The 26,792-nt window shown below is 35.2% G+C and overlaps 2 protein-coding genes and 1 pseudogene across 2 annotated transcripts in view; 1 reads left to right on the plus strand and 2 right to left on the minus strand.

Annotated features, from left to right (window-relative positions):
* Positions 1 to 9,008, minus strand: part of LOC107711467 (TBC1 domain family member 30-like) — a 17,318-nt gene extending 8,310 nt beyond the window's left edge. Inside the window, exons 1-10 of the mRNA XM_016516447.1 lie at positions 8,356 to 9,008; positions 7,328 to 7,492; positions 4,909 to 4,922; positions 3,479 to 3,647; positions 3,221 to 3,389; positions 2,981 to 3,086; positions 2,710 to 2,816; positions 1,621 to 1,760; positions 918 to 1,124; positions 746 to 811 (exon numbers count right to left, since the gene is read on the minus strand). Coding sequence (XP_016371933.1) covers positions 746 to 811; positions 918 to 1,124; positions 1,621 to 1,760; positions 2,710 to 2,816; positions 2,981 to 3,086; positions 3,221 to 3,389; positions 3,479 to 3,647; positions 4,909 to 4,922; positions 7,328 to 7,492; positions 8,356 to 8,872 — 1,660 coding nt within the window. The 5' untranslated portion in view covers positions 8,873 to 9,008. The remainder of the gene's footprint in view (positions 1 to 745; positions 812 to 917; positions 1,125 to 1,620; positions 1,761 to 2,709; positions 2,817 to 2,980; positions 3,087 to 3,220; positions 3,390 to 3,478; positions 3,648 to 4,908; positions 4,923 to 7,327; positions 7,493 to 8,355) is intronic.
* A 975-nt stretch (positions 9,009 to 9,983) lies between these two features.
* Positions 9,984 to 15,305, plus strand: LOC107711493 (N-acetylglucosamine-6-sulfatase-like; annotated as a pseudogene).
* Positions 15,306 to 18,370: 3,065 nt separating this feature from the next.
* LOC107711494 (ras association domain-containing protein 3-like) overlaps positions 18,371 to 26,792 on the minus strand; it is a 40,731-nt gene continuing 32,309 nt past the window's right edge. The window contains exons 3-6 of the mRNA XM_016516479.1: positions 26,000 to 26,107; positions 23,591 to 23,846; positions 20,475 to 20,590; positions 18,371 to 20,389 (exon numbers count right to left, since the gene is read on the minus strand). Of these exons, the coding sequence (XP_016371965.1) occupies positions 20,240 to 20,389; positions 20,475 to 20,590; positions 23,591 to 23,846; positions 26,000 to 26,107 (630 nt within the window). The 3' untranslated portion in view covers positions 18,371 to 20,239. The remainder of the gene's footprint in view (positions 20,390 to 20,474; positions 20,591 to 23,590; positions 23,847 to 25,999; positions 26,108 to 26,792) is intronic.

The following is a 26,792-nucleotide window of genomic DNA, read 5'->3' on the forward strand; positions in this document are numbered from 1 at the left end:
ATATAATATATATAATTTAAATATAATAATAAATATTATATATATATATATATATATATAATATACATACACACTTACATACATATGTACAAATCTATAATAAATTACTAGAAATAATATAAATAAATAATTTTACAAATGTATATATAATTCTGTATTTTTAAAATAATGTGCAGTTATGAGTTGTGCAAAATAAGAATGTGTCCTGAAAATAAATACGACCTATTATAAATTCATTTAAAAAGAAATTAATGCCTTTAATTAAATGCTTTGAATCTTTTAATTCAACCAAAAAATGGCAGTAAAGACTTGAACTTTCTACTCATCCCAGAATCCTGAAAAAAATAATAAATTCAATATAATATAAAATAGAATGTATAATAAATCATTACAAAAATGTAAAAAAAAATAAAATAGTGTGAAGTTATGAATTTCTCAAATTTATGTTGACGTTAATTCTCCATTATGTCCTGTAGAGGTGCTATTGCAATATTACATGCTCCAATATTTTAAGAAATGAAAGAATAATTTAAAAAAAAGTAATTATCAAGCTTTAGCGTGTACCAGTTCCCTGCAAAGCAAAACCCATGATTTGGAAAACCTTCATTAATCAATTCAACCGTCACCAAAATGCCAAATGATTGTGTGATTTATTGCATTATACAGCAGCAGACCGACACCGATCAAAACAGCTCTGCAACACATATCTATAATGAAACCATAGTTGACCTATAAAAACCAGTACCAGTGTGGTGCTTCTGCTGTTTACTGGCTTGATGAGGTTCAATAGTTTCAGCTTCCACTCGAGGTCCTGGGAAAAATGTCACAACACACTGACCAACACTACATACTATCCCTTCTGTCACCTCCTGAACTCATCTACAACTGTAAAACGCTCAAAATGAAGATCCTGCTACCTGTATGGATGTACAGTAGTCCGGTCTGCTGCTGTTGCTTTTGTTTGATGCGTGAGTACTGTTTCTTCAGCGCGCTGATGTCAGTGCTCATGCGCTCCAGCATCATGCTGTTGATGGCCGCCTGGTGCTCGGCCCGTCCCGCACCCACCGCCCCGGGACTGAGCTCGGCCATGTTACTGCCATGAGAGCTCTGCTCCCCTCTCTGATCTGTAGAACAGATGAAAACACAAAGAAAACATCCAAAATCAAAATGTAAGAATATTTGTTATACATTTTACTTGAGTAACGCTGCGCTGGCTCTTTTCCAAAACTTTCATTTGTTTAGTTGCACTGGAACTGAAGGCTGTAATTAAGGACTGCTGGAATAACTCGACGTACCTCAAGAACTGACAAATGCACTGAGGGAATTAAAACCATTTGAGACAGGATTGGGAAGGATTTGCCAGGGTTAGGTTGGCAGAGTGAGCTACACTGAGCTCATCTTTGCATTACTCCGTGAGATCACCCTTACTCTGACAATGCCAATACAGCTTTAGGGACTCAAAAAATGCTAATCATTAAATGAAACATCTTGTGCATTTGATCATTTCCTGTGTTCAGCAGGATATAAATCATGGAGCAGGAGTGACATTTGTAACCTCATAGGCTGCACTATTAAATCGAAAGTAGATTTTTGGCTTATGAAAGTTAATTAGACACAAACCTTTAAGGTGCTTTTGGTATCTTTGGATCTCAGGAGCCAGAAGTCCTCCAAGAGGCCCCAGGCAACCCAGAGCAGTGACAATAGAGTCTTCATCATCCATGTCAGCATCATCATCACTCTCCCATCCATGGAGTGCCAGACTATACATGGGAAAATATCATGCATAAAATAAAGTATTATACATTATAATATAAAAAGTAATACATTTTTTAAAATACAAATAAATAAATAAATTGAATTGAATTAAATAATTAAATTATGCAAATTACTACATTATGTAAAATAATTTAATTTATTAATAAAAATAATTTTACATTTGTAAAAATAGAAACAAAAAATTAAAGTAATAAAACTTGAAGTAAAATTTTATATATAAAAAAAAAAAATTAAGTGAATGAATAAAAGTGAAAAATAATATTTTTAAAAATGGTATTAAATATTTTAAAATAAAAAAGATGCATACATAAAAGATAAAATGAAACCATGCATGAAATAAAATATAAAACAATTATATATACCACAAAAATAATTAAAGAACGTATTTACATACATTTAATTGCACTAAAATTATTTAATTACACTAAAATTATACTAAAAAGTAATGAAATATTTTAAAATAAAACAGAAAAACAAAAATAAAATGTAAATTACAATAAAACAGTAAATTAACTGAAATTAAAATCGAAAAATAAAGTTATTTTTAAAATATTGCACAAAAATAAAATATTTTAAAAATAATAATATAAAATTACATCAACAATTTAAGAAAAAAATATTAAAAATAATGTAATTAAATAATATGTAAATAAACATTTTAACAGAGAAAAATACAATAATTTTTTTTATTGTTTTATTATTGCATTGCTGCTTGCCTACATCTCTTCTTTAAAAATAATTAAGTCAAGTATAAAGCATAAAGCTTAAAGCTTGTGAAGACAAGGCAGAACATTTGCATTCGATATTTGCATGCCAATATACACACATGTGCCATAAAACAGCACCCTGCTGTGATGTTCACGTGTTTATGACTACTAAACTCTCACGGATGCCATCTGTGCTGTGGGTGTTGTGTGTCTTCAGCTCTCATACCTGCTGTTCGCTCGGACAGGGGTCGGGAACGGGGTGATGTTGTAGGTGTATTTCTCCCTGAGCTCAGCCAGCTGGGGGAACGGGAACGGGGCCATGGAGTAGACCGTCTGTCGGGACGAAAACACACTTTCAGCCCCAAAAGCAAACTTCCAGCATTTTCAAACACTATTTTGTAACATTAAAGCCATTACAGTTGTTTTATCTATATGATAAGGTTTATATATAATTAAGGACATGAATTATTCATGATCTTTTATATGCTCTGTCTTACCTGCATGAGTTCATTGGAGTCGATAAGGTTGTGTTCCAGCATTTCCTGTGTTAAGCAGCCCATAGTACTATAAAATTCATCGGCAGTCTGGCACTCCTCAATTCGCCTGAGAGAGAGAGAGATGCAGAACGCTTGATACAAGCTGAAAATTATCTCATATTTAATTTATGATCACATTTTTCTTTGGAATCTGGCCTATCCTACAACTCTCTGTCATGGACAGATGATTGATGAACTTACTCTCCGAGTTTGGCCCAGATGGCGAGAGCTACACGCAGCAGCATTTCAGAGCCCTCAAAGAAGACCGAGTCCCAAATCTTCAGAACGGTGTGATGGGGCAAACAAGTGGCAAACATGGTCAGAAACCACTGCATGGTGAAGACGTTGGTGAGCGGAGGCTCATAGCTGCCTGAAACACAATGCCAACGCAATGCAGTTGACCTGGAATAGACATTGTTCTTTTGCATCCATATATATACACACAGAGTTGCTACACACCTCCTCCTTCCCGATTGGCTACTTTCTGGAGATGGTGGAGTTGCTGAGAAAGTTCTGGAAGCTTCAGTCGCAGCAGATCTCTGAACACAGCCATGTCCACTGAGAGGGCACGCAGGTTATTGGCAAAGTAACTATCAGGAAGCACTTTATCGATCAAATAGATCATCACCTTTCAAAACACAATGATAAAGGATATTGATTTTTTGCATATTTTCTTGCTTATATAATATCTTGCAATAATATGAATGCATTAAATAATTATTAAATATTAAAAACAATAAAATATAAAACAAATAAAAAACAAATAACATTTTAAAAATGTAATTAAATATTTTACAATTAATTAAAAAAAGTTAAATTAAACATGTAATTACTAAATAGAAAAATAAAATTGTAAAATATTATTACATTTTCAATTGATGTAAAAAACAAAAAACAAAAAATAAAATCATGCATGACATATATATATATATATATATATAATTAAATAATTAAATGAATAAAATGCTTATATAATATCTTGCAATAATATGAATGCATTAAATAATTATTAAATATTAAAAACAATAAAATATAAAACAAATAAAAAACAAATAACATTTTAAAAATGTAATTAAATATTTTACAATTAATTAAAAAAAGTTAAATTAAACATGTAATTACTAAATAGAAAAATAAAATTGTAAAATATTATTACATTTTCAATTGATGTAAAAAACAAAAAACAAAAAATAAAATCATGCATGACACATATATATATATATATATATATATATATAATTAAATGAATAAAACTGAAAAATTATATTAATAAAAATGGCAATAAATATTTAAAAATTAAATTAAATTAAAATTAGGGTACCAAGCCAGGACTGTCTCTTGTGCCTCCTCAAAAAACAGGCAAAAATAAATACATCAAAAAATAAATAAATTCACAGAGATTATAGGTATCTAGTGGCGCTTTTCCACTGCGTGGTACGACTTGTTATAGTTGACCGTTATAGTTGCTCCACCACATCGTCTACTGACCACGATACAGCCATTTCTTTTATTAAAGGGATCATATGATGTTGCTAAAAAGAACATTATGTTGTGTATTTGGTGTAATGAAATGTGTTTATGCGGTTTTGACATAAAATGGGAAGGCCCTTTAGGTCATCTAATTATCACAAAAACACCATTCTACATTCAACACCAGTGCAAATAAATGGGCGGAGGAAATCCTCGGAACAGTTTTATCCAATAATAATGAATAAAATGAATGATTTTAAAGCATGCTGTATTCACCTGGCTCTAGGGTGCATAGCAGGCGCGGCGCTCTTCTAGAGATGCCGTTGCGTTTCTTCAGCACATTACTGATAATATTACCGACTCCTCCAGCTGCATTCTGCCGTTTCATACAAACCCTCGACCTCTTAGAGGAAACAAACCTTTCCTGCTTCATCTGGAGAAAAACCTGAGAGGTCCGTTTGACCGCGCATTTACAACGATCTCATCCCGAGAACCATCTCATCTAAAAAATATCCTCCTACTCGTTATGATCGACCTGATCAATAAATCAGAGAAAAACAACACATCTGAGCATCCTTTATCCTCATACGTGAAGATGCGTGTCTGTACCTGAGGCATATGAATTATAAATGGAATAAAAGCATCAAAGGCGATCGAAAAGAACGCGGAGGATGGGAGAGGCGGAATATCGCCGTAATGCGCGTGTCTACACCCACATATGAGCGTCATATTCGGGGTTGAGAGGGAGGAGGGACCGCTGGAGCTCTGGAGGATGGGCTAGAGACCAGAAACAATGGCCTGTACATGAATGACTAGTGCCATGCTTCCAACTTTAGCCTTAATCTTTAACAGCAAGGAATAAGGAAATAAAATACCATGTACTGTACTATCAAAATTTTTTGTTGTTGTTGCAGAAATGCCATAGAAGAACTATTTTTGGTTCCCCCCAAAAATGTTTGGTTTTAGTGAACAGTTCTTAAAAGAATTTCTTCTTAGTGTTAATTTTTTCTTAGTGTTAAGAACATTTTAAAAACCTAAAGAACCTTTTGTGGAATGGAAAGATTCTATGAATGTCAAAGGTTCTTCATGGAGCCGTAGATTCCAATAAAGATACTGAGAAAAATCTAAGAGTAAACAGATGAGTCTTGATTTAGGACCCAATAAGTGTAAAATCCTGAGATAAGAATAAGGATAAAATGGTTAAATTGCCATAAATTCAGTCATACAAGCGATCTGAATGATTTACAAAGGAAATGTTGTACTTTAAGGAACACAGAGAAAGGAGTATGTTATTTTAGGGATTAATTATTAGTGAAAGAGATAAGGAAAAATTAGTCATAAAGCAGGTTTTCTCATTTTATGCTAAATGACAGTGTATTCCAAATTCAAGTAACTATCCAGACAATAGAGTAAAATCAGGTAAATTCGATCATTAACATTATATGATTGTCCAAAAGTCTCCCAATTTACCTGAACCCTATGAAGAAGAACACCCTTAATGTGACTAACGAGAGACACAAAACAGTTGTTTAAAATTTTCAGGCAAAAAAATAAAGTAATAATAGTCCTGGATATGGAAAATGTATATTTTTCCATTGAATGATAAGCCTTCTAGTATATTTTCTGACATGCATTTTAATAAGAAAACAACAGTGATAAACCGTGCTACTCATGTTTACAAAAATAAACATGTCAACAAATAAAAAAACTGAATCATAACCATTGACAACTACAAAGTGTCTCCTCTTGCATTAAGATTAGACATTGACTGCTGAACGGCAACCATGTAGAGTAATGCTTTTGATGTGATTTCATACTGTACCTGTTTGACAGTGCTTGTCATGCTGCATGTAGATAAAATGGAGGAAAAAGACATTAAAAGATGCAAGACCGCTATATTTGTTGGACATGCACGTGCCTGAACCAAATATATGAACAAAAGCACCCATTTCATCTAAATGTGTAAGGGAATTACTGCTGGACAATGACTAATTTGCGAGCAAAATCCAAATCCAAATTTGAGTTCAGTAGTTCAACAACATTACAGTGCTAATTTACATGTCAGTGTCATAAACTCATTACATGAATGTGTCTGCTCTGAAACCGAATGGATTGAATTTCAGTGATATTGAACGGAGTCTGTGTTTTGAATCTAATGCAAATAATTCAGTTGTAAAGGTGAGGAGGAGTCAATCCTGTTGCATTTGATATATGTGAGCCTGAGTTTTTCGGCAACGGCTACCTATGTAAACTATATTACACACCCTTTTAAAGGAATACTTCACCCAAAAATGAAACTTTTCTTAAAATTTACTCCTCCTCAGGCCATCTAAGATGTAGATGATTATGATTCTTCATCAGAACAGATTTGGAGAAATGTAGCATTCCATCACTTGCTCACCAGTGGATCCTCTGCAGTGAATGGGTGCCGTCAGAATGAGAGTCCAAACAGCTGATAAAAACATCTCAATAATCCACAAGTAATCCACACCACTCCAGTCCATCAATTAACATCTTGTGATATGTTTAGAACTGTTTTGGCTTGTAAATGGTGCTTGATCTGTGCATATTTCTCTCCTGATTCAGACGAGGAAACTCATCTACATCTTGGATGGCCTGAGGGTGAGGACATTTTCAGAAGATTTTCATTTTTAGGTGAACTATTCCTTTAAAGCAGCTGAAGGATAACAGACATCAAGCGTCAGTGAAAGCGAAGACATGCTTTCGATCTGGAATACATTAGTCTTCAAATAGCAAAGAAGGCCTTGGGTAATTTAACACTGCTCAAAGCAATAATGACCACAAGAGGAGTGAAATGAGAGAATGATTTGTAATTACTTCTTTTCTGAGAGACGGCTTGCAGGCAGGCGGTGACTATATCACAGTTCTTCTGAAACTTCTGCCGAAGTCTGTCCTTCCTCTTGACCTGACGCACCAGTTTGGCCGACTGCACACCAATACGATACTTCACTTCCTGAATGATCCACTTCAGCTCCTCTGGACCTGAGCACAAAATAAAGGTTGCTAAACGATATGCATTCATTTGATAGAAAATAAAAAAGCATGCAACAAATCAAATTCATGCATGCAAAACATGGAACTTATGTAGAAAGATTAAGATCGTTATGATTGACTTAACACTGTATATACATATGTACAAAAGACCTCTGTATGTAAATTGTCATGATGGCCTACAAAGAACCTGAGCACCTGAGACAACAATTAAATTACTTCAGCAAACAAAGGGTTAAGATTTAACTGGCTCTCAGAGTGGCGTTATAACTGGGTCAGTTCTCATACAGCATCTGGGCAATATCTACAGTGTGGCACACTATACTTCATCTAAAACCATTTTAAATGACCTAATCATATTGAGAGAATATTACTTTTAATTTTACTTAAGAGTAATGTCACTCCAAATGCAAATGCACAGCAAAAATTAAATGCAATAAGCTTAAAAAATTAAAAAAGTCTAAAAATGATGAAAAATTAAAAAAAGGTAAAAGAAAAAGAAACACCTACATATACACTTTATTTTTTTATAGCATGATTTGAAATATAAATAAATATGGGTTCTAAAAAAAAAGGAAAAATTCTGTAAATTATTAAAATATTTATAATGCACATATACTACCAATCAAACGTTTGGAAAAATTAAGATTAATTACATATTAAAATAGATTTAAATATAAAACGGTTATCTTAAACTGTAATATTTCACAATGTAACAGATTTTACTGTATTTTTAAACAAATCTTAATTATTCCAAACTCTGGACGGTAGTTTATGAATAACATAAACAAGAATAAATTAACAGTCTGAATCGAATTTAATTGACTTCACTTGAAAAAGAAAGTGGTGCTCACCTTTTTGAGCCAGGTATTTCATCTGATGGCGTCTCGTGTGCTTCTCCTGAAGTTCTTGGAGGAAGTTGGAGCCAGTGTTACTCCTGCCCAGGAAGGCTTCTGAGCTGGAGGCTTCGGTCGAGCTGTCCACTCCTCTGACACCATTACTGTATGTGTCATAGAGCTCCACTAACAGACAGTCCACTATAGATGATGCCCGGGACGCTCTCAGATCCTCTTCATCCGAATACACACCTGCTTCATGGATCCCCCCTCCACCTCCTCCTGCTCTCTCCATACGGATCTCTCCAGCTGGTGCTCCATGAGGCACTTTAGCGCACTTGGATAGTGAGACTGAAGCTGTTTTGGCGCACTCACAGTATCCATCAGATACTGAACGTCCATTTGCAACCCATTTGTGAAACGCTGAGAAGCCGTCAAGGTACGACGCACCTGAGTTGACAAAAACTCCGCTCTCCTCCTCCGAGCAGATGTCTATCTCCTTAAGTTCCTCTTTGGCCACTTCCACTCCAGACATGTTTTAGCCGTCTTTAAAGTTCAACATTACACATTCGTGCACACATGCTGCGCATAAGTACAAACCAAAGAGTGTTTTAGATGAATCAATAAGGAACTCGAGTTCCGGGTGTGTTCCATTCCTTGAGCGGGGTTGGCAGCGCTTTACCCAGGCTCCAGTTGTCTTCCTGAACGGTCTAAATCCTGATTGCACGCCCCTGCAGCAGGAATAGTTCAACCCTCCTCCGAAACTTTTTAAACAAAGTTTGTAAACAACCGGTGAATAAGAAATATACAGCATTTACTTATTTCACAACAATAACATTTTAAAAATAAAAATACACATCCAATTGTTTGTAAATGAAGGTGTTCAAAATAAATAACGTTACATTAGTTAAGCATCTGGCAAAAACTAAATTTATATATCATGTATTTGACAAATAAGGATATATCCGAGATGAAAAAAATATATTTATTTTAGTAAACTATTTTAATTTAATAAAAATTAATTTAAGTACACGTCAATTTAATTATTATTAAATGTTTCTCAAACATATTTTTTTCCAAGGTAAAATAAGTTACTCCATTTGATTAGAGTATAAGGTATAATTTATTCACCGTAAAAATGATTTAAGAAATGTTTATGTTGTTATAAAAAAATAGGGTCTAAAGGGGTCCTCTCTGGTTTTCTTGACCAACTGCATGAAAGTCTAAATTAAAGCGAAAAACTGCATTATTATTGTACCGTATATTATTAAAATATACAACTTTTGTAAACTAGTGGAGGTTTAAGTGGTACAGATCACATAAGCCATAAAACATGAATTTTATGAATGACATCATGCCTTTGAGCATAAACATCAGCTGACCGAGTCTTCCGTCTCTCCTCATGACTGAAACATGATTTATTAATCCTACTATGGCGACGGGCATGAGCATGAATATTAATGACGCTAAGGGATTGGCTGGAATCTGATTGGCTGTGCGGCAGACGTTGGTAGGTGGGCGTCAGTCTTCTGGCGAATTAGCGAATCCTACTATGCTGTAGGTAATATAAATTAGGCGACGTGACTAGACGCCTCAAGAGGTAACCGAGCAACGTCAGAATGTGTAATTAATATTCATGAGGCAAAAATGTCGCCATAGTATGATTCGCAATTTCATACACTAGACAAGGCAAGCTAACTGTTCCTCTGAAGGAGCGTTTTCCTTAACAGTATTTCATGCTTTTATCACAAATAAAGGTTCTCGTTTAGGTCATGGCTTTATTTGTTTTTAATTCGGCGTCAAAGATGGTTTCGTCTCCGTTAGTAATATTACGTTTTATTCTCATCTGCGTCACTTTGCTTTGTAACAGTCTGGCCGAGGCTAAAATGAATCCCACACCGAATATTGTTTTAATCTTGACTGATGATCTGGATGTCTCCATTGGCGGAATGGTGAGTATATTTTCTAAGAAAGTGGGGTTTTTTTTGTTGTCATTCTCTGTGGTCGTAATTTCCTCCATGCATTTCACTTTATGTATCGTTGCTAAGATCACTAAGAGTAATTAATAACAAAAAATGTATTTCATTTTTGAAGAGATATGATGAGATCTTTTATGTACCGTGATTAATACTTGTTTTGGTGTTTTTTTTGTTTTGTTTTTCGTTCCTGCCTTTATGTTCATAAAAAAGCTATTTAAATGCATCTTTCTCTTTTAACAGTCATTGTCAACTTTTTTTTTCTTCTCTTCTCTTCCATATGTTCAGATGACATTGGATGTATTGTTGATACATTGTGTAATGAATGCAAAGTTGTATTTCATTAATGTCATCTCTGAATTGTTTGCAATAAAAAAAAAAATGTATCGTTGCTAAGTAAACGAGCTAATCAGCATCTTGCCATCTTTTATTGTACAGATGCCTTTAGTGAAGACTAAAAAGCTGATAGGTGATGCTGGGATAACCTTTACAAACACGGTAAGTAGAAATTGTGCTGGATCTATCCCTTGTTGCATACAAGTGCTATTGGATCTGGCATGAACTGTAAGCTTAAAAAGCCCTCATATTGTTCTAAATAAGAATAATTATAGATTTGTTAGGGATATCAAGTAGAATGTGCATTGTGGATCAACCAGCATGCATGTTTGCCATTGCATCTGTAATTTTGCACAGCATCTCCCAACTCTCCTTGCCATTTCTTCTCTCATGCAGTTTGTCGCCAGTCCCCTTTGCTGTCCCAGCCGGGCGAGTATCCTGACGGGCAAATACCCTCATAACCATCATGTGGTCAACAACACGCTGGAGGGCAACTGCAGCAGCACTGCATGGCAGAAGACCCAAGAGCCCGAGACCTTCTCTGCCTTCCTTCAGAAACACGGCACCTATCAGACCTTCTTTGCTGGGAAGTATCTGAACGAGGTAAAGACACAAACTGGGAGCTTTTGCAATGCTGAAACCCTTCCTTTAGGGTGGAAAACATTTTATAGTCTATATATACCTGCAGTCATAGATGTGAATCAGTTGACAGTACATCACCTTGAATCATCATATCTGTTTCTCTGCTTTAGTACGGCAGTAAAAAAGCAGGAGGAGTGGAGCATGTCCCTCCGGGATGGGATCACTGGTTCGCCTTGGTAAGAAAAAGTCAGAAGATCGTGCTTTTACCAGAGCTTTAGGGTTGTCATGTACAGTACACTGGATGCTCTAGTGCAGATAAGTTGTCGTTTTAATTAAAAAAGCAAATAAACTAAAATTAAAATGAAAACAAAAATGAAAGCTAATTCAAAATATTAATAAAACCTATAATGGTTTATAATTAAAACATAAAGAAGAGGCCTGGTGGCTTAACTTTGAGAATCACTAGTAGAAGACAACATAGAAAATAAATAAATAAAGTAAAAAAAAATTAACTGAAGAGAATATAAAAAAGAAATAAAAGAATTAAAATAAAGAGGTTAAAAAATTAAAAGGGCTTGACAGTGTGTTCCAGCTTCTCTGCTAAATCATAGTAGAGAAATGACAAGCTGGAACACATTGACAAGCCCTTCAACCTTTCCCATCAGTGCTGCAAAGGTCTCATTTTAACTGGAAGGTTAGGAAAACAGTCTGTAGCCAAAAATATAGCATGTTTGTGAAGCTGGTACAAGAACTCATGCAAGAAATGAATCCAGAAGAGAAAGAACCTTGCTGATTAGCAGCTCCTATGATTCATAACTCATTGAGAGCAGATTGTAGGTTTTTGTGTGAAGCTACATGGATCATGGAAGCCAAACAGATAAAGCTTTTTTTTTTAAAGACCAGTAAAATATATGTTTTTGTTTATTTATATTTTTAAAATTCCATTCATTTTAATATTTTTTTATGTTTTACATGTATTCATTTTTGTTTGAAATATTTATTTAAAAAAAATGTATTCCTTCATTTTAATTCTTTTATTCCTTTATATTAATATTTTTTATTTCTTTACTGTAATTTTGATTTTAATAAAAAAATGTAACAAGTTTTGAAACTTGTTTGAATTTTTTTTTAAAACAAGTTTATGAAATCAGATTTGTTTAGAGTGAAATCTCCGCGATGATTTTAACATATTCCTACAGGAGAGAAACTCCAGATACTACAACTACACACTGTCTGTGAATGGCAGGGCGCAGCGGCATGGACAGAACTACAGTGAGGATTACCTTACAGATGTTCTGGTAAGAGCAGATCTCACCTGTGTACACGAGACTACATCAAACCTCATGTAACTGATGTTAAGTAGCTTCTGATTCCATCCAGGCCAATATTTCCATTGACTTCCTGGAAAACAAGTCTAACCGCAGGCCTTTCTTCATGATGGTGTCCACACCGGCCCCGCACTCGCCCTGGACAGCCGCTCCTCAGTACGAGAGCAGTTTTCCCAACATTAAAGCACCAAGAGACCCTAACTTTAACATACACGGCAAGGTACGGGCCTGATGTGTTGTAGATGTTCTGAATGGATGCCTTTTTGAGTATCTGACAGCATTTCAACCTGCTTTTCAGGACAAGCACTGGCTCATCAGACAAGCAAAAACACCCATGACAAACTCTTCAGTGGAGTTCTTGGATAACGCCTATAGAAAACGGTATTCAGATGCTTTTAAATCGCTCGCTTGATATTTTAATACTGCACAGGATGTAATGTGCTACTGATGATCTGTTCCAATAGGTGGCGCACTTTACTATCAGTAGACGACCTGGTGGAGAAGGTGGTGAGAAAGCTGGAGGTCAGAGGAGAGCTTAGCAACACCTACATCATTTTCACCTCCGACAATGGATACCACACAGGTACATGATGAGTTACATAATTGAGAAATGGTTTTTCTCTAACTTTACCCAGCTTTTATTTTGTCATGTGCCTGTTTCTTCCTCTCAGGCCAGTTTTCTCTTCCGATGGACAAGAGGCAACTCTATGAATTTGATATCCGAGTTCCTCTTCTAATTTCTAACAATATACACTACCGTTCAAAAGTTTGGGGTCAGTACATTTTTATTCTTTCTTTTTTTGAAAGAAATTAAAACTTTTATTCAGCAAGGATGTGTTAAATTGTTAAGATTGTTAACTGTTGCCCACATTGATAATTCTAATAATAAATCAGCATATTAGAATGATTTCTGAAGATCATGTGACACTGAAGACTGGAGTAATGATGCTGAAAATACAGCTGCACTATTATAAAATATTATATAAAATATTTTATATTGTAATAACATTTTGCAAGATTTCCGTTTTTTTCTGTATTTTTGATCAAATAAATGCAGCCTTGATGAGCAGAAGAGACTTCTTTAAAAAACATTACAAGTCTTCCTGATCCTAAACTTTTGAGCGGTAGTGTATATATATATATAAAATATTTACATGAACAAAATGTGTCATTAATAATTTATCTGTTTTGACAGTTACTTATCGCAAATGTGGATTTGGGTCCAACAATTCTGGACATCGCAGGATATAACGTCAATGAAACTCAGATGGACGGGATGTCGTTTCTTCCTATCATGGTAAATTCTGTTTGAACTTATCAACTTTAAAATTAATAAATAAAAAATGCATTTAAGTATTAGCATTCTTGGTCAATTTGGGCATAATGCACGTTTTTTTAATTTTTTTTTATAGTGTTTCTTGCTACACATTCAGTATAATTAATAAGGGGTTGCATTTCATTTGAGCTGTCTTTGTGTCTCAGACTGGAAAAGGGAACAGCAGCACGTGGAGATCTGATGTACTGGTGGAATATGAGGGAGAGGGAAGCAGCATCTCAGACCCAGCCTGCCCTCTGCTGGGCCCCGGGGTCTCGGTGAGGGTCTGCGTTATAAAAATAAATAGACATTAAAGTAATCACAAAAAAAAGAGTGCTGTAACACAGCTGTTTTCTCTGCAGGAGTGTTTTCCTGACTGTGTGTGTGAAGACTCGTACAATAACACGTACGCCTGCGTTCGCACAGTATCACAGGCCGCCAACTTACAGTACTGTGAATTTGATGATAACGAGGTAAAAATCAAATCTAGAGGTTCCAACAGCTAACTGGCGCTAATAATGCCAAGTATAATAAATAAATAACTCAAATAAAAACAATTAATTTAAAAATGTAAAATATATTTTATTTAATGGCTAATGATGCTGCAGTCCTGCTCGGGACAGTCCTGCAGAACGCCAGGCGTCTACGACTCACTGTCAGTGCTTCCTTAACACTTCAACAATCAGCATTCACTGGGAATGGCTGTATTATTATTATTTTTAACATGGTAGTTTGTCTCGCTTGTCACCGTTTCACCAGGTTTAGGTTTGATCCTCAGTTGATGTTCAGCAGCCTCGTGCCTCACAGAAACAAACGACGACAGACGCTGAAGTAGAGCGTGGAGAGGTTTACAGGAAGAAGACTAATGGAGGGAAAGAATAAAGGGCACTGAAAAACAAGCCCTATTGTTGCCTTTATATCCTGACGTTCCCCCAAAGACGCCCAGTCTCTCCTCTTCTGATGAGGTCATCAGGGTGCGCCCAGGGTACCAAACACACCACAGACACTCACAGACAGGACGGCCTTCATCCCCTCCAGCCCTCATTCACATCACAAACTGCCAGCTGACACACATCTGTGAGAGCATTCACATCATATTCCTCTTTATTCTCAATTAATGTTCAGTTTGCTGCTTTAACAATAACACAGAATATTGTCTTTATTTTAAGTTTACTCATTTTGAAGATTTTGTTTTACTTTTGCTTTAAACACATGCACAGTTTTGAACTTAAGCTCGAATTTTGTAATGCACTCAAATTGTTGGATTACTTGTTTGTTTGCCAGATGTGTCTGAAACATTTCGCTCCACATATTCAGTTATAAAAATATTTACAACTGCACCAAGCCTGCCTTTTATGATAAGCATTTATAATGGAAGCTTGTTTTTGGCTATGGGATAAAAAAAAAAATAATAATTGCAACTTTTTATCTCACAATTTGGATTTTTCTTTTTTTCCTCTGAATTGCAAGATATAAATTCACAATTCTGAAACAAAATTGCTAGATGTAAACTCAGAATTCTCACAATTCGGACTTCTCGGAATTGCAACTTTATATAATAAAAGCGAGTTATAAACTCACAATTTTGACTTTTTTTCTCAGAATTGTGAGTTTATATCTTGCAATTCTGATTTTCAAATTGTGAGATTAAAAGTTGCAATTACCATTTTTGTCATTTTATCCCATAGCAGAAATGTACTTGCATATGATAGTGAACTACAATATTTTTAATGCACAAAATATCTTGTTGTATAAAAATATTCTCTCACTTTTTGGTTCCTAACCCATATGGCAGCACAATCTGTGTTTGGACAGACATTTCACTTGAGTTATACCACAACTAATTGATTCGCTAAGTGCAAATATTGTATTTAGCATTTCATTATTGTCTTTTCTGAGTTTTGTGTTTGACGGATGTCAGTTGTGAATGAGCCAAAGGTGTGGATCACAGCAGGTCATTGATGAACCTGTGTATTTTTGGTTCTATGAGGGAAATCCTGCGGTGGGTTGCTGTTGCTTTGCTCTCACTTACAGCAACCCAAACTTGAGGCATTAAGGGACTGTTTTACTTTCAGAATACTACCTAACCTTCATCAATCTTCTGGCAATACCTCAAATCACCCAAAATGATCTGAGAGGTGGCAGACAGCCATAAGCAGTTCTTTCTCACAATACTTCAATATATCTGTTCAGTGAAGCACTTTCCAGTCTGATCAACATGTCTGACATGGTTAATGACGTTTTGCACATAATTCTTTCATTATATTTGTTAGTAGCATTGCAAAGGTTGGTGTGAACTTTTGTTTTTTTGTGTTTGACTGATAAAAGCATTCTGAAATAATTTTTAAATGCTGTTTTTATTTTTTGCTTAAAAGTATTTTTTATTATTTATATTGATAAATTATACATACACACACACACATTACTGAAACCTTAACTAAAATTTAAATAAAAATGGAAAATCTAAAAACCAACAAGGTAATTATAAGTAACAAAAACTACAATTATTTAATAAAAAAAATAAAATAAAAAAAAGGTTAGTTACCTGAAATAAAATAAATGTTAATATAAGTAAAAAAAAAAAAAATTTATAACTTATTTATTATATATATATTTTTTACATTTTCATTTTTTTACTTTATGTACTAAAATCATAATAATAATAATAATAATAAATAACAAGTAAAAAGTGTAATAAATTAAATAGACATATTCAATAATAAAAAGACAAAACGCAACAAATTTACAAAAACTTTAATTAAAATAAAAATGGAAATGTAAATCTAAAAAACAAAATCAAAATATTAATAAAAACTACAATAGTATTAAACCACAATTTCTCAATGATACTAAAATAACTCTGAACCCCACATATTTAAGATTTACCCATATACTGAAATATACTGATATAATAACAATATTTATTTAAAGAATTATATTTAACTAAAACAAATCCTGGCATTCAGAATGACAGAAATTGCAAAATAATAACAAAAATAGTGTTACTAATAATATTAATCAAATTAAATGTAATATTTTGATTAATTCAAATATAAATTGATATAATAACATGCTATTTATTTATATAAATATTCTATTCAACTAAATATTATAATGAGGCATTTAGGCGGTTATAGCCAAACAAAATATGCCATAACGTTCTGGGTGAACATGTTCAATGTAACTATATTTTTAAAGGATTTTGAGGCAGTTCCCTCCTAACAGGAACATCACATAATCAAAAGTACATCAGACGTTAACACAAAAGATGCGAAATCACAAAAGAAACGCGATTTTCTTACTAAATAACGCGTTATTCGCGACAGCTGACCGCTTTCCCTCGTGAAGAGAATGTGAAGTGCGCCTAAAAACACCACGTTTATTTATCCAAAGCGAACGTTTGTATTGGCACTACGCCCAAGGTCTTTTAAATACGATATTCGGTCTTTATAACTTGTGTAAACTTACATGGTTGCGTCGCGAGTCTTTCTGATAGCTGTATAAAGTTCAGCGTGTGTCCACGGACGCCATGAGAGAAGACGCGCGTGCGGTGAGTCTTCGATGAGCTCCGCGCTGAGTACATTAACACGGGTTCACGCAGAGGGCACAGCATTCACATGTGAATTGTGGCCTCACTTACAGTTTACAGTGTAGCGTGTGATGTTGAAAGCTTGTAAATGAGCTGAACGGTTGGTGCAACCGCCATTGTGTGACCATTTGAGGAAAACTGCAAGTAGGTTGTGCAATTTGGATAAAAATTGTGTTTAATGACAACTGAGTTGCAGATAATTAGAAATACCAGCATTTTGAGCTTGTCAAAAGTGAGATCAAGTTTTCATGGGTGGATTTTTACAGCATGATCCAAGCGGACACTGAGCCAGTTTCTCCGCACAGACGACAAATGCAGTGAATCGGGAAACTTTTCTTTAAAGTTTTATTTAGAGAAACCAGGTCTTTAACAATAAAGGCCACAATCGGTGACAATACAAACCCTCAAAAAAACCTCTGTCATTGTCAAAGATGCATGACGTCTGGATTCATTTGGATTCTAACAATGCATATTTAGTCCAAACCTCTCAAAAACAATGTTCATCCATGTATGCCACTTTTGACACCTTCTTCTATGTATGAAACTTATATCATAAACATCCCCAAAATATGCATGTAACTTACAACTGTGGAACAAAATGAGAATTTTTGGCAAATGCAGAGTGTATTTTGTGAGCGATCTCTAACTATGCTGTTAAACAGAAAGATCAACGGCTCTGGCCTGTGATTTCCTAAAACAGCCATAAAATATGCATGAATTAATATAACACATGCATGTATACTCAAAATTACTGCAGCAGTTTACTCACATCCACACCCCTTTACTACACGAATATAGTTTAACATTCATTCACAGTCTTACTCTACAAACAAAAGCTTGTTTATGAAAAAAAAAAAAAAAAAAAAACTAAAACAGCTTAAAAAAAAAAAAAAAAAGAAGTAAAAAAGATTCAAAAAAAAAAAAAAAAAAACACTTCCATAAAACAACTGAGCTTCCACTAGATGCAATGCCGTTTTAAAACAGTGGAAGACGATATGCATCTGATGAAGACTAATAAAACAAAAATAATTCCCTGAATTAAAACATAAAGTGCCCAAAAATCATTTATAGATTACTGGTTTTATTCCCCTGCAAAATCCTCTTCGGTTGCATATATTGAGACTGTCGTGACGTTATATTCACACAACAATTACACTAATTACTCTAATTTATATTCACCCCAGTGTTTACAATTAAAGTTGCCATGGTAAAACCACCAGACAAGATAGATACTGTAATTTAACCTCAGTTTATTGCGGTGTAAAACTGATTGCACCAGGCAATTTACATCAAACTTAAATTAAACTATGCATTTTATCTAGATCTTTGGTTAGAGGTTATAAAACCAATAATAATAAAGAAATAAATCTTTAAAAAGCACACAATCTGTGTCTAAAATACTCGAATGAACTGACACAGGTGAGACATAAGACTGCAGAGATGTAGTTACAGTGGTTGACCACAAGGTGCAGCTACCTCGCTATGCATGTGTCACAATAGACAATAATGTTGCAGTACCAATCAGAAAACCGTCATGCAGCACTAGCACACAGAAATATAAATGTGTATACATATTAAATCATCTACTGATACACAAGTATCATTTCAAACACCGTCATTAATGTCCACCTTGTGTGCTGTGACAAAGAAGCACTGTCTGCATTTATTTTACTGTACCTCACAACAGTAACAGTTTCAGCTACATCTCCATACAATGCAGAAATGCACGTGAAATTTACTTTTGGTACAGTAAATCAGATCAGTGTGATTATACATTATATTCACCAAAAAAACTAGCTTAAATCTACTATTTTCAGGCTGTAGCTTCAAAACAAACAATCTTCATTACTTGTATATTCAGTCGTTTATCTTGAAGATATTCTCTAACGCATTTTCCAGGGTTGATGACGAAAGGTGAACAGCAAATATCTGCTTAAACTAGAGGCCATCACGACCCATAATTCACTGAATAAGACCATCTGACCCCGACCGACATCAGTCAGATCTGTTTCAAAACCGCTGCATGACACTTCCCGCATACTTTCCAACATCCTCTATGCTCCTTCGGCAACTTCCTGAATCTTCCAATTCCAGCACATCACCTAAGCATGCTTACCTTTTCTCTGATTTAAAAAGGTTTTTATTTGCATTTAAGCCATCCGTTCAGAGACCAATGTTTATGACATTGCTTTAGTCCTCATTTCCTGTCCCTACATCACCACATTCAATCTTCTCTATCACAAACATGCGCTTCCTGTCTGTTTGAACTCATGTGGCCATCAGGTTATCATTTTGTCAACAGCACATCAACACTATCTTTGGTAGGGCACACTATGAGTCATTTTGTATTTCATCTAAAATATAATAAAATAAAATAAAATAAATCCCACCAGTTTCTGGTCAACAAGTATATTTGACTCTTTTAGTAAAATAAAAAAAAATAAAAAAATTATAAATTCACCCACATAAATTAAAACAAACCGAAATATGTACAAACCACAGAATCCAACAATTAAATAAAAAAACAGATCTGATTTTCACGTTTGCATCTTTCACAAGAGGTAAAAGAACAGAGAACATGAGAAACAACTGAAAGTGTGAAAGAGGGTAGATGGGTAAATATGGCACCTGAGGTGCATTCTGGGAGCTCAGTGCTCTCCTCTGAGTTTCTGAGACTGGGTGTCCGCTTGGCACGGTGACGCCTAATAAGTGTTCATTACACACAGTGACCACTAGAGGCAGCAGTGCTACAGTTCCTTCTCGTAACATGTTGGCTTTATCCCGGTCCGCCCGTCGCTCTCATGACCTCCTCCAGTTTCTCTCTGTAGGCATTGTAGCGTCTGGTTATCGAGCAAATCTGGTCCTGTTCCTCTTTTTCCAAGATGCGGAGGAAGTTCTGCAGTTCGGGGATGGAAAAGGCGTCCCACTGATGAACGAGAGGAAGATGTGTGTCATGATTGCTTATTTTTATTAATATACGATTCAGATAGAAACCGAAATCGAATGCTCACCATGACTTCACCAGTTTGCTGCTCCTTCAGGACGAAGCTGAGTGTGTCTGTACTGGGTCCCGCCACCAGACGCAGGAAGAGAGGGTGCTCTTCCTCTGAGAGCTTACAGGTGTACACTGCACACATACAGACACAACACACACGATTACCATCACAGACACTTCACTCACATAGCAAGAAAGACAAAAAATTATAATACTATCAGGCAAGAATAAAGGCCAGTTCACACCAAAGACGATAATTCATAAATGATATCTACAAAGTTTTAATAATTGTTCTAATTCTATGAGAATAGTGAAGTCCACATTCCAATGATATTGTTCTAACAATTGTACTAACTTTCAGAACATTTTTTTCAAGCTGATGAATGATAAAAACACAGCCAATCCACTCGACTTTAACGAGCTTGAGGATTTAAAGCAGCAGACGACAAAAATGCAGTGTGCGCTTATAATAAACAACGTTATTATCATGCGTTGGTGTCCTTATTGTTCTTGGTGTGAATGGGCCTTTAGGGATGCATCATGAATATCAAATTTGGAAATGTGTTGAGAGACTATCAAAATACACAATATAATTAAAAAAACATTTTATTAAGAGATAAACTGTTTAAAGAGGATGAATTTGGAGATAAAACTGCTCTAAGAGGGTTTTTAATCATGATAAAACTGCATTGTTTTTAGTACAGGAACCAGTTTTTTTAAATAGTTTTTTTTAGGAGCTATAACCGTTTGAAGAGGATGAATTTAGCAATAAAACTCCTCGGACAGGGTTTCAGCATAATAACAGTAACTGAGACCCTCTCTGAAAAGTTGAAAAGTACATTCATGTCAATTAAAGCAGCTAGACTTTAAATGTAGCCCTGAATCAGGTACTCTTTAATAAAGGACTGACACACCACAGAGAGGAAGACACGCCAAACAACATCGCCACTGAATGTTGAATCTAAGACAAAATTCACTGCAAAAACAAACTTTAAGTACGAAAAAGGAAGCGTACAACCTAATATCAGGAACAAAAGGTAATTCTCTGGAACTACTGTGTTTACTCTAGCATTAAGGGAGATTTTCCTCCACCTAGAGTGTGCAAACCTGCATTTCTTCATTCTTGAGGAATCTCTCATCTCACTTCCTGTTTAATGGGGGCTTCCTTCTGCCTCCAGCAGTGGTTAATCAGAACAAGAAGAGCTGTTATTATGTCTACACTAATGCGGTTGATGCATGGTCTTTTAAATGCCGTACCGCTGTGATATCACACATGAGGGTCTGTCTGTTTCTGTAATGAGCTCTGAACTGGGAGTTTATCAGCGTCTGAACTGTCGCATTTCTTGAAGTTGTCTAGACAGGCTGTTTAAGAGCCCCCTTATATGCATGAAAACCAGCTGTAAAACGCAACCCAAACACAAAGTGTCACATATCTGTCTCCTAGTGTGTGCTGGAGATCTCTCACGGTGGCCTCAGCAAATACTCCCCCATTGGTAGCAGCACTTATTGGCTCCTTCACACTCTCCAAAAAAATAACTGAGGATGAGCGTTATTGCTCCCCATAGTACTACGATGCTCAGTTCATCCAATAAATCAAGTAGAAGTGCTATTCAGTGTGACTGAATAGACTGCACCACGGCAACAGAAAGTGTTTTGTTTGAGCTTGCAGTCTTATTTTTGTATTTGGATCAGTAACAAAATGCAGTACATTAAAAGAAGTACATTAGACAGTAGTCTAGACTGAGAATATGCTCAATAAAAAAAATGCAATCTTGAAAAAAATAATTATAAAATACCCACATTAATAAAAAAAATAAATAAGTAATAGCATGGATAAATGAATAATTGTGGGATTTACTTAAGGTAATATCCAGATTTGTTTTCAATGATAAAGTGTGATGTTTAAGTCATTTTGTTTTACATTTGCAGTCTGAATTGAATAAGATAAGATTTATAAAAAAACTGGATAAAGCAATAAATCAAGCAGCAGTGCAAATCTGACTTTGCAGTCATATTTTTAGTATTTCAAAGTGCAGTATGTTAAAATAATATTACATATTATATTTTATCTATACATTATATGGATTTTAGAAAGTGCAGTATATTAAAACAAGTACATTATACAGCACTATAGAGAATATGAAATAAAAAAATAAATGTAATTTTATATAGAAAATAAATACAGAAAACCAATTGTACAAAGACCACTAAGAGGAAACAATAAATAAATAAATAATAACTGATTATCGGATTTAAAGGACAGAATTTTTTAAATAAGATAATATCCAGATTCTTCCCCATGATAATGCCTGATGTTTAAGCCATTTTGTTTTAGATTTGCAGTCTGAAGATTAAATACTGCATAAAGAAAAATAATACAAAGACAAGTCGTCTTTCTATTGCTTTCTGTATGCACAAACAAACAAAAAATATCCAGACCAGTGTAGTCTGATTCATGAATGAATGACTCTTATGAGTCGGTTCTTATAATGATTCATTCTTTCACATGAGCCAGCGCACATTCCAGCCCAGCACATAGATTATTAAAGCAGGTACTTAAAATCCCTGAGCCATATGTGTGTCTGGATTCCTGCTGTGTGTGTGGCGTCAACAGGGGCTCAGACAGTGGCTGGGGTCCGTCAAAGCAGTGAGATGGATTAGAAACACTGACATTTTTAGAGTAAAACCAATGCTGAGCTTCTCAGGAATCCACTGTTTGATGTATAGAGCCAAAAAATTATTCAAAATCAATCAGGCACTACTAGTAAACTCAGTAGTCGACCATCCTGACCCATCCCCAACGCAGAATATCCCTGTATGGCATTGAAATGTGGGAAACGAGGCTGGTTAGTATCTGCCAAGAGCATTCAACAGGTTTCTACAGACATCCGCTGTTGTGTATGTGTGTTTACTACGATGGCATGGTGTATTCTTGGCACATACGTGCACATAGAGTAACAGGCCTGTCCTGAATGTATGAGTGCGTCCATAAATACACACGTGTTCCTCAGATTGATCTATTTCAGGAATGCATCTGGTCCTGCCAAACCACATACTGCATACACTAGGGGACCTGAGTCATTACTGTACACACACATACGCTGATGCATTTTTTCGTGTTCCGAATCTCACCTTGGTCTTCTCTGCTGAAGCGTTTGAACAAGGCGAACTTGGCGGGGTTGTCGGCCACGGTGAACTTTCTCAGCAGCGCTTCGATCACCTGTCGCACCGTGTTGGTGCTGCTGATATGCAATGTGTTTATGGAGCCACGCGGAAGGTAAAACGCCTCCTGACCTTTGACCCCTCCTGCCCCGCCTCCTTTCACTGTAATGGGCCTCCGCAGGTCCAACTGCACCTTGATGAAACCTGTGTACATGCCGTTAGTATTCTGCAGCACAGAGACAGAGGAAAGACAAAGACAGACATTATTATGATTACAACAGCAAAGACATGATCAACTGTAGCTAAATAAGTGGCCTGTGTACATGCCGTTAGTATTCTGCAGCACAGAGACAGAAGAAAGAAAAAGACAGACATTATTATGATTACAACAGCAAAGACATGATCAACTGTAGCTAAATAAGTGTTTTTCACAAGTGAGCAGCAGTTTAGTTTGAGAAAATGCTACATTGCTGTTTTTAAGGACACATTTCTGGACAATTATCAAATGAGTTTTTAAAGATTTCCACTCTCAAGTAATTTTCAGAAAGCCTGATTCATTTCAGCAAATCGTTTCCTTTCAGGTAGTTCATTTCAATGAACTGATTCAAAACACTGATTCATTTGTTCAGTTGTCAGTACACTGAAAGTCTTTTTTTTTTTTTTTGAAAAATATATAAAAATAAATGTTTTCATTTTTTTTTTTGAAAAATATATAAAAATAAATGTTTTCATTCAGTTCTACATATTTTATTACAGTGTATATTTGTATATATTTATTTATATATTTTAGTTGCATTTAAAGTAAATTTGTGAGTCAAGTCACATTAATTTTTATAGCGATTTATACAATACAGATTGTTTCAAAGCAGCTTCACAGTGATTAGAAAATAATAGTATAATATTGAAAAGTTCTTTAATTATGAAACATACAATTTCAGCTAAAAAGACAAGTTTTATTATTCAGCTCAATTTAGCTCAATTTTGATTCAATGATTCAATTTAGTTCAATAGATATTTATATATGTATATTTCAATTATGAAACGATTACATACTATTTCAGCTGTAAAGCAGCTCTAAAAAGACAATAGTGTCATTATTCATCTCAATTTAGTTCTATGTTGATTCAATTTTGTTAATTAGTTCTACAACACTGCCAAATAAATACAGTTTTGGTTTTATGAATAATCAGACACTTCAATAATTATGTTTTAAAGGTTTTCTTAGTAAACTGTTGTCGTTAACCTCTTAACTACAGTTAAACTGCTAAATATTTCAAGTAGCTTGTAGTTTGACAAGCTTCAGTTTCAAAGCAGCTTCCTCAACGCTGGTGAGCACATCTTGCTGTGGTATCTGACTCTGTCCAGATGGAGCTCAGATGAGCTTCTTCTGTCTGTAAGCTCATTATTTCAAATGGCAGCCGTGACTGCAGGCTACAGGCGAGACACGGGGGGGTGTAATTACAGCTCACAAACCTCCTCTGAAACTCCACCACACTGACAAACAACCCCGCTGGAACACAGGCCTTAAACTTAATGATCCAAGACACCGTGGACGCTTAATGAGTAAAAGCACACATACACTAATACAAAGTGTTTGTGCCATGGTGGCTCAGTTAAGTCCAGACAACACACCTCTCTTGAAATATGTCTTGTCAGAGATCAGTATTAGTTAAAGAACTAGTATTATCCAGACAGAAACAGTCCTGCGATAAGCAGCTGGGCTCTGGACAAAGGTACAGTGGTAAAGTCTGATGTTTTGACATCACAATCCTTATGGCTGTCACATGATCCATGAGAAGTCATGATGAACAGATTACAACAGAGATGATGATAAAGATTTTATTAAAGCAACAATGATAATTAACTCTGATACTATGAAAAAGAAAAAAGAAAAAATCTATATTAAAAATACAGTCTTGGCGTTCTTAGAAATGCAATTTGCATTCTTGTTGTGCGAGTATGTTTTTTTAATGTCTGTGCCATTTGATGATGATAAAGCTTTTTATTAAAGGGATAATCATACATAATTCTGAGACTTTGATCATTTTTAACAAGTTTTATTTTCTTAAGTTAATCCATTTAGTTTGGGGTCATAAGAGGGTTTTGGGGTCTGTAATATCACAATATGATTTCATGTTTTAAGTTTTTTTCATCACGTCAAAATGTTTTTCAAAATATTAATATTTTATATACATACATACATCTGCATATATAAATCCAGAATTTTATTTCTGGAGGAATGTATGTGCTGACAAACACTTCTGTTCAAGAACAATGTGGATGGACTTTTGAATTCTGAAAATTATTAGCGATTAGATTTATGAGTGATTAGTTTCTATTGGTCTATTAGTGGATGGTGGAGGTTGACCGTTAACTCACCAGTGTCATTTTAAAGTGGTCACGTGACTTTGTGTTGTACTGCTCGACCTTCTGTCTGATGTCCTCGTAAGTGAGATGAGTGCGCAGCTCTTTCCCTTTCTCCACATCCTGAAACACAGACAGTGAATACAAGCATTTAGCAAGCAGAAAAGTCAGCACACAGGTCAACCGCGCAGCTCATTTTGACAACAGAAGAGGTACACCTCCAGAACTGCTGAATAATGAAGCCATTCAAATCAAAGGCTTCTTTGTCAAGAGACTGTTTCTGATGCGGGGGCCCAAAACACCTACATATACACCCTCCTAACTGGTGACATCCACGTGTCAAATGCAGATAATCGCTATACTTCTCAGATGAAGCAGGACATCAACAGGATACCCAGCAGGTAAGCAAATAACTGCATTTTCAATGTTTTTATTTGATGCATTTATTTGATATTTTAATGCATCTTGTTCTTTGACATCCAATTACATGACCAAGATAAGATCCCTTTAAGTGGTTATAATAGTGCACTTTCCCTGGAACAATACAGCTCTTAACAGCTACAACCAGCAGAATATTGTATGAAACGTGTGCAGTGCACTCTGGTCTTACATGGTCATATCACCAAGAAGCTGAACTGCTTTCATGAGCGCTCCTAGCTCAAAACAAAAGCATAGATCCCCTTATAAGGGAACAAGGGCCATCTCAGCTAACAGTTCAGAGGCTGAATATTGTGAACTGTTAAAGACAGTCATAATTCCCCTCCTACACGGCCCAAGACTGCCTGGAGTGTTTGCAATAACAGGTGGT

Source organism: Sinocyclocheilus rhinocerous, unplaced genomic scaffold (genome assembly GCF_001515625.1).
Source record: "Sinocyclocheilus rhinocerous isolate Xijiao unplaced genomic scaffold, SAMN03320098_v1.1 scaffold208, whole genome shotgun sequence".
Classification (NCBI taxonomy): domain Eukaryota; kingdom Metazoa; phylum Chordata; class Actinopteri; order Cypriniformes; family Cyprinidae; genus Sinocyclocheilus; species Sinocyclocheilus rhinocerous.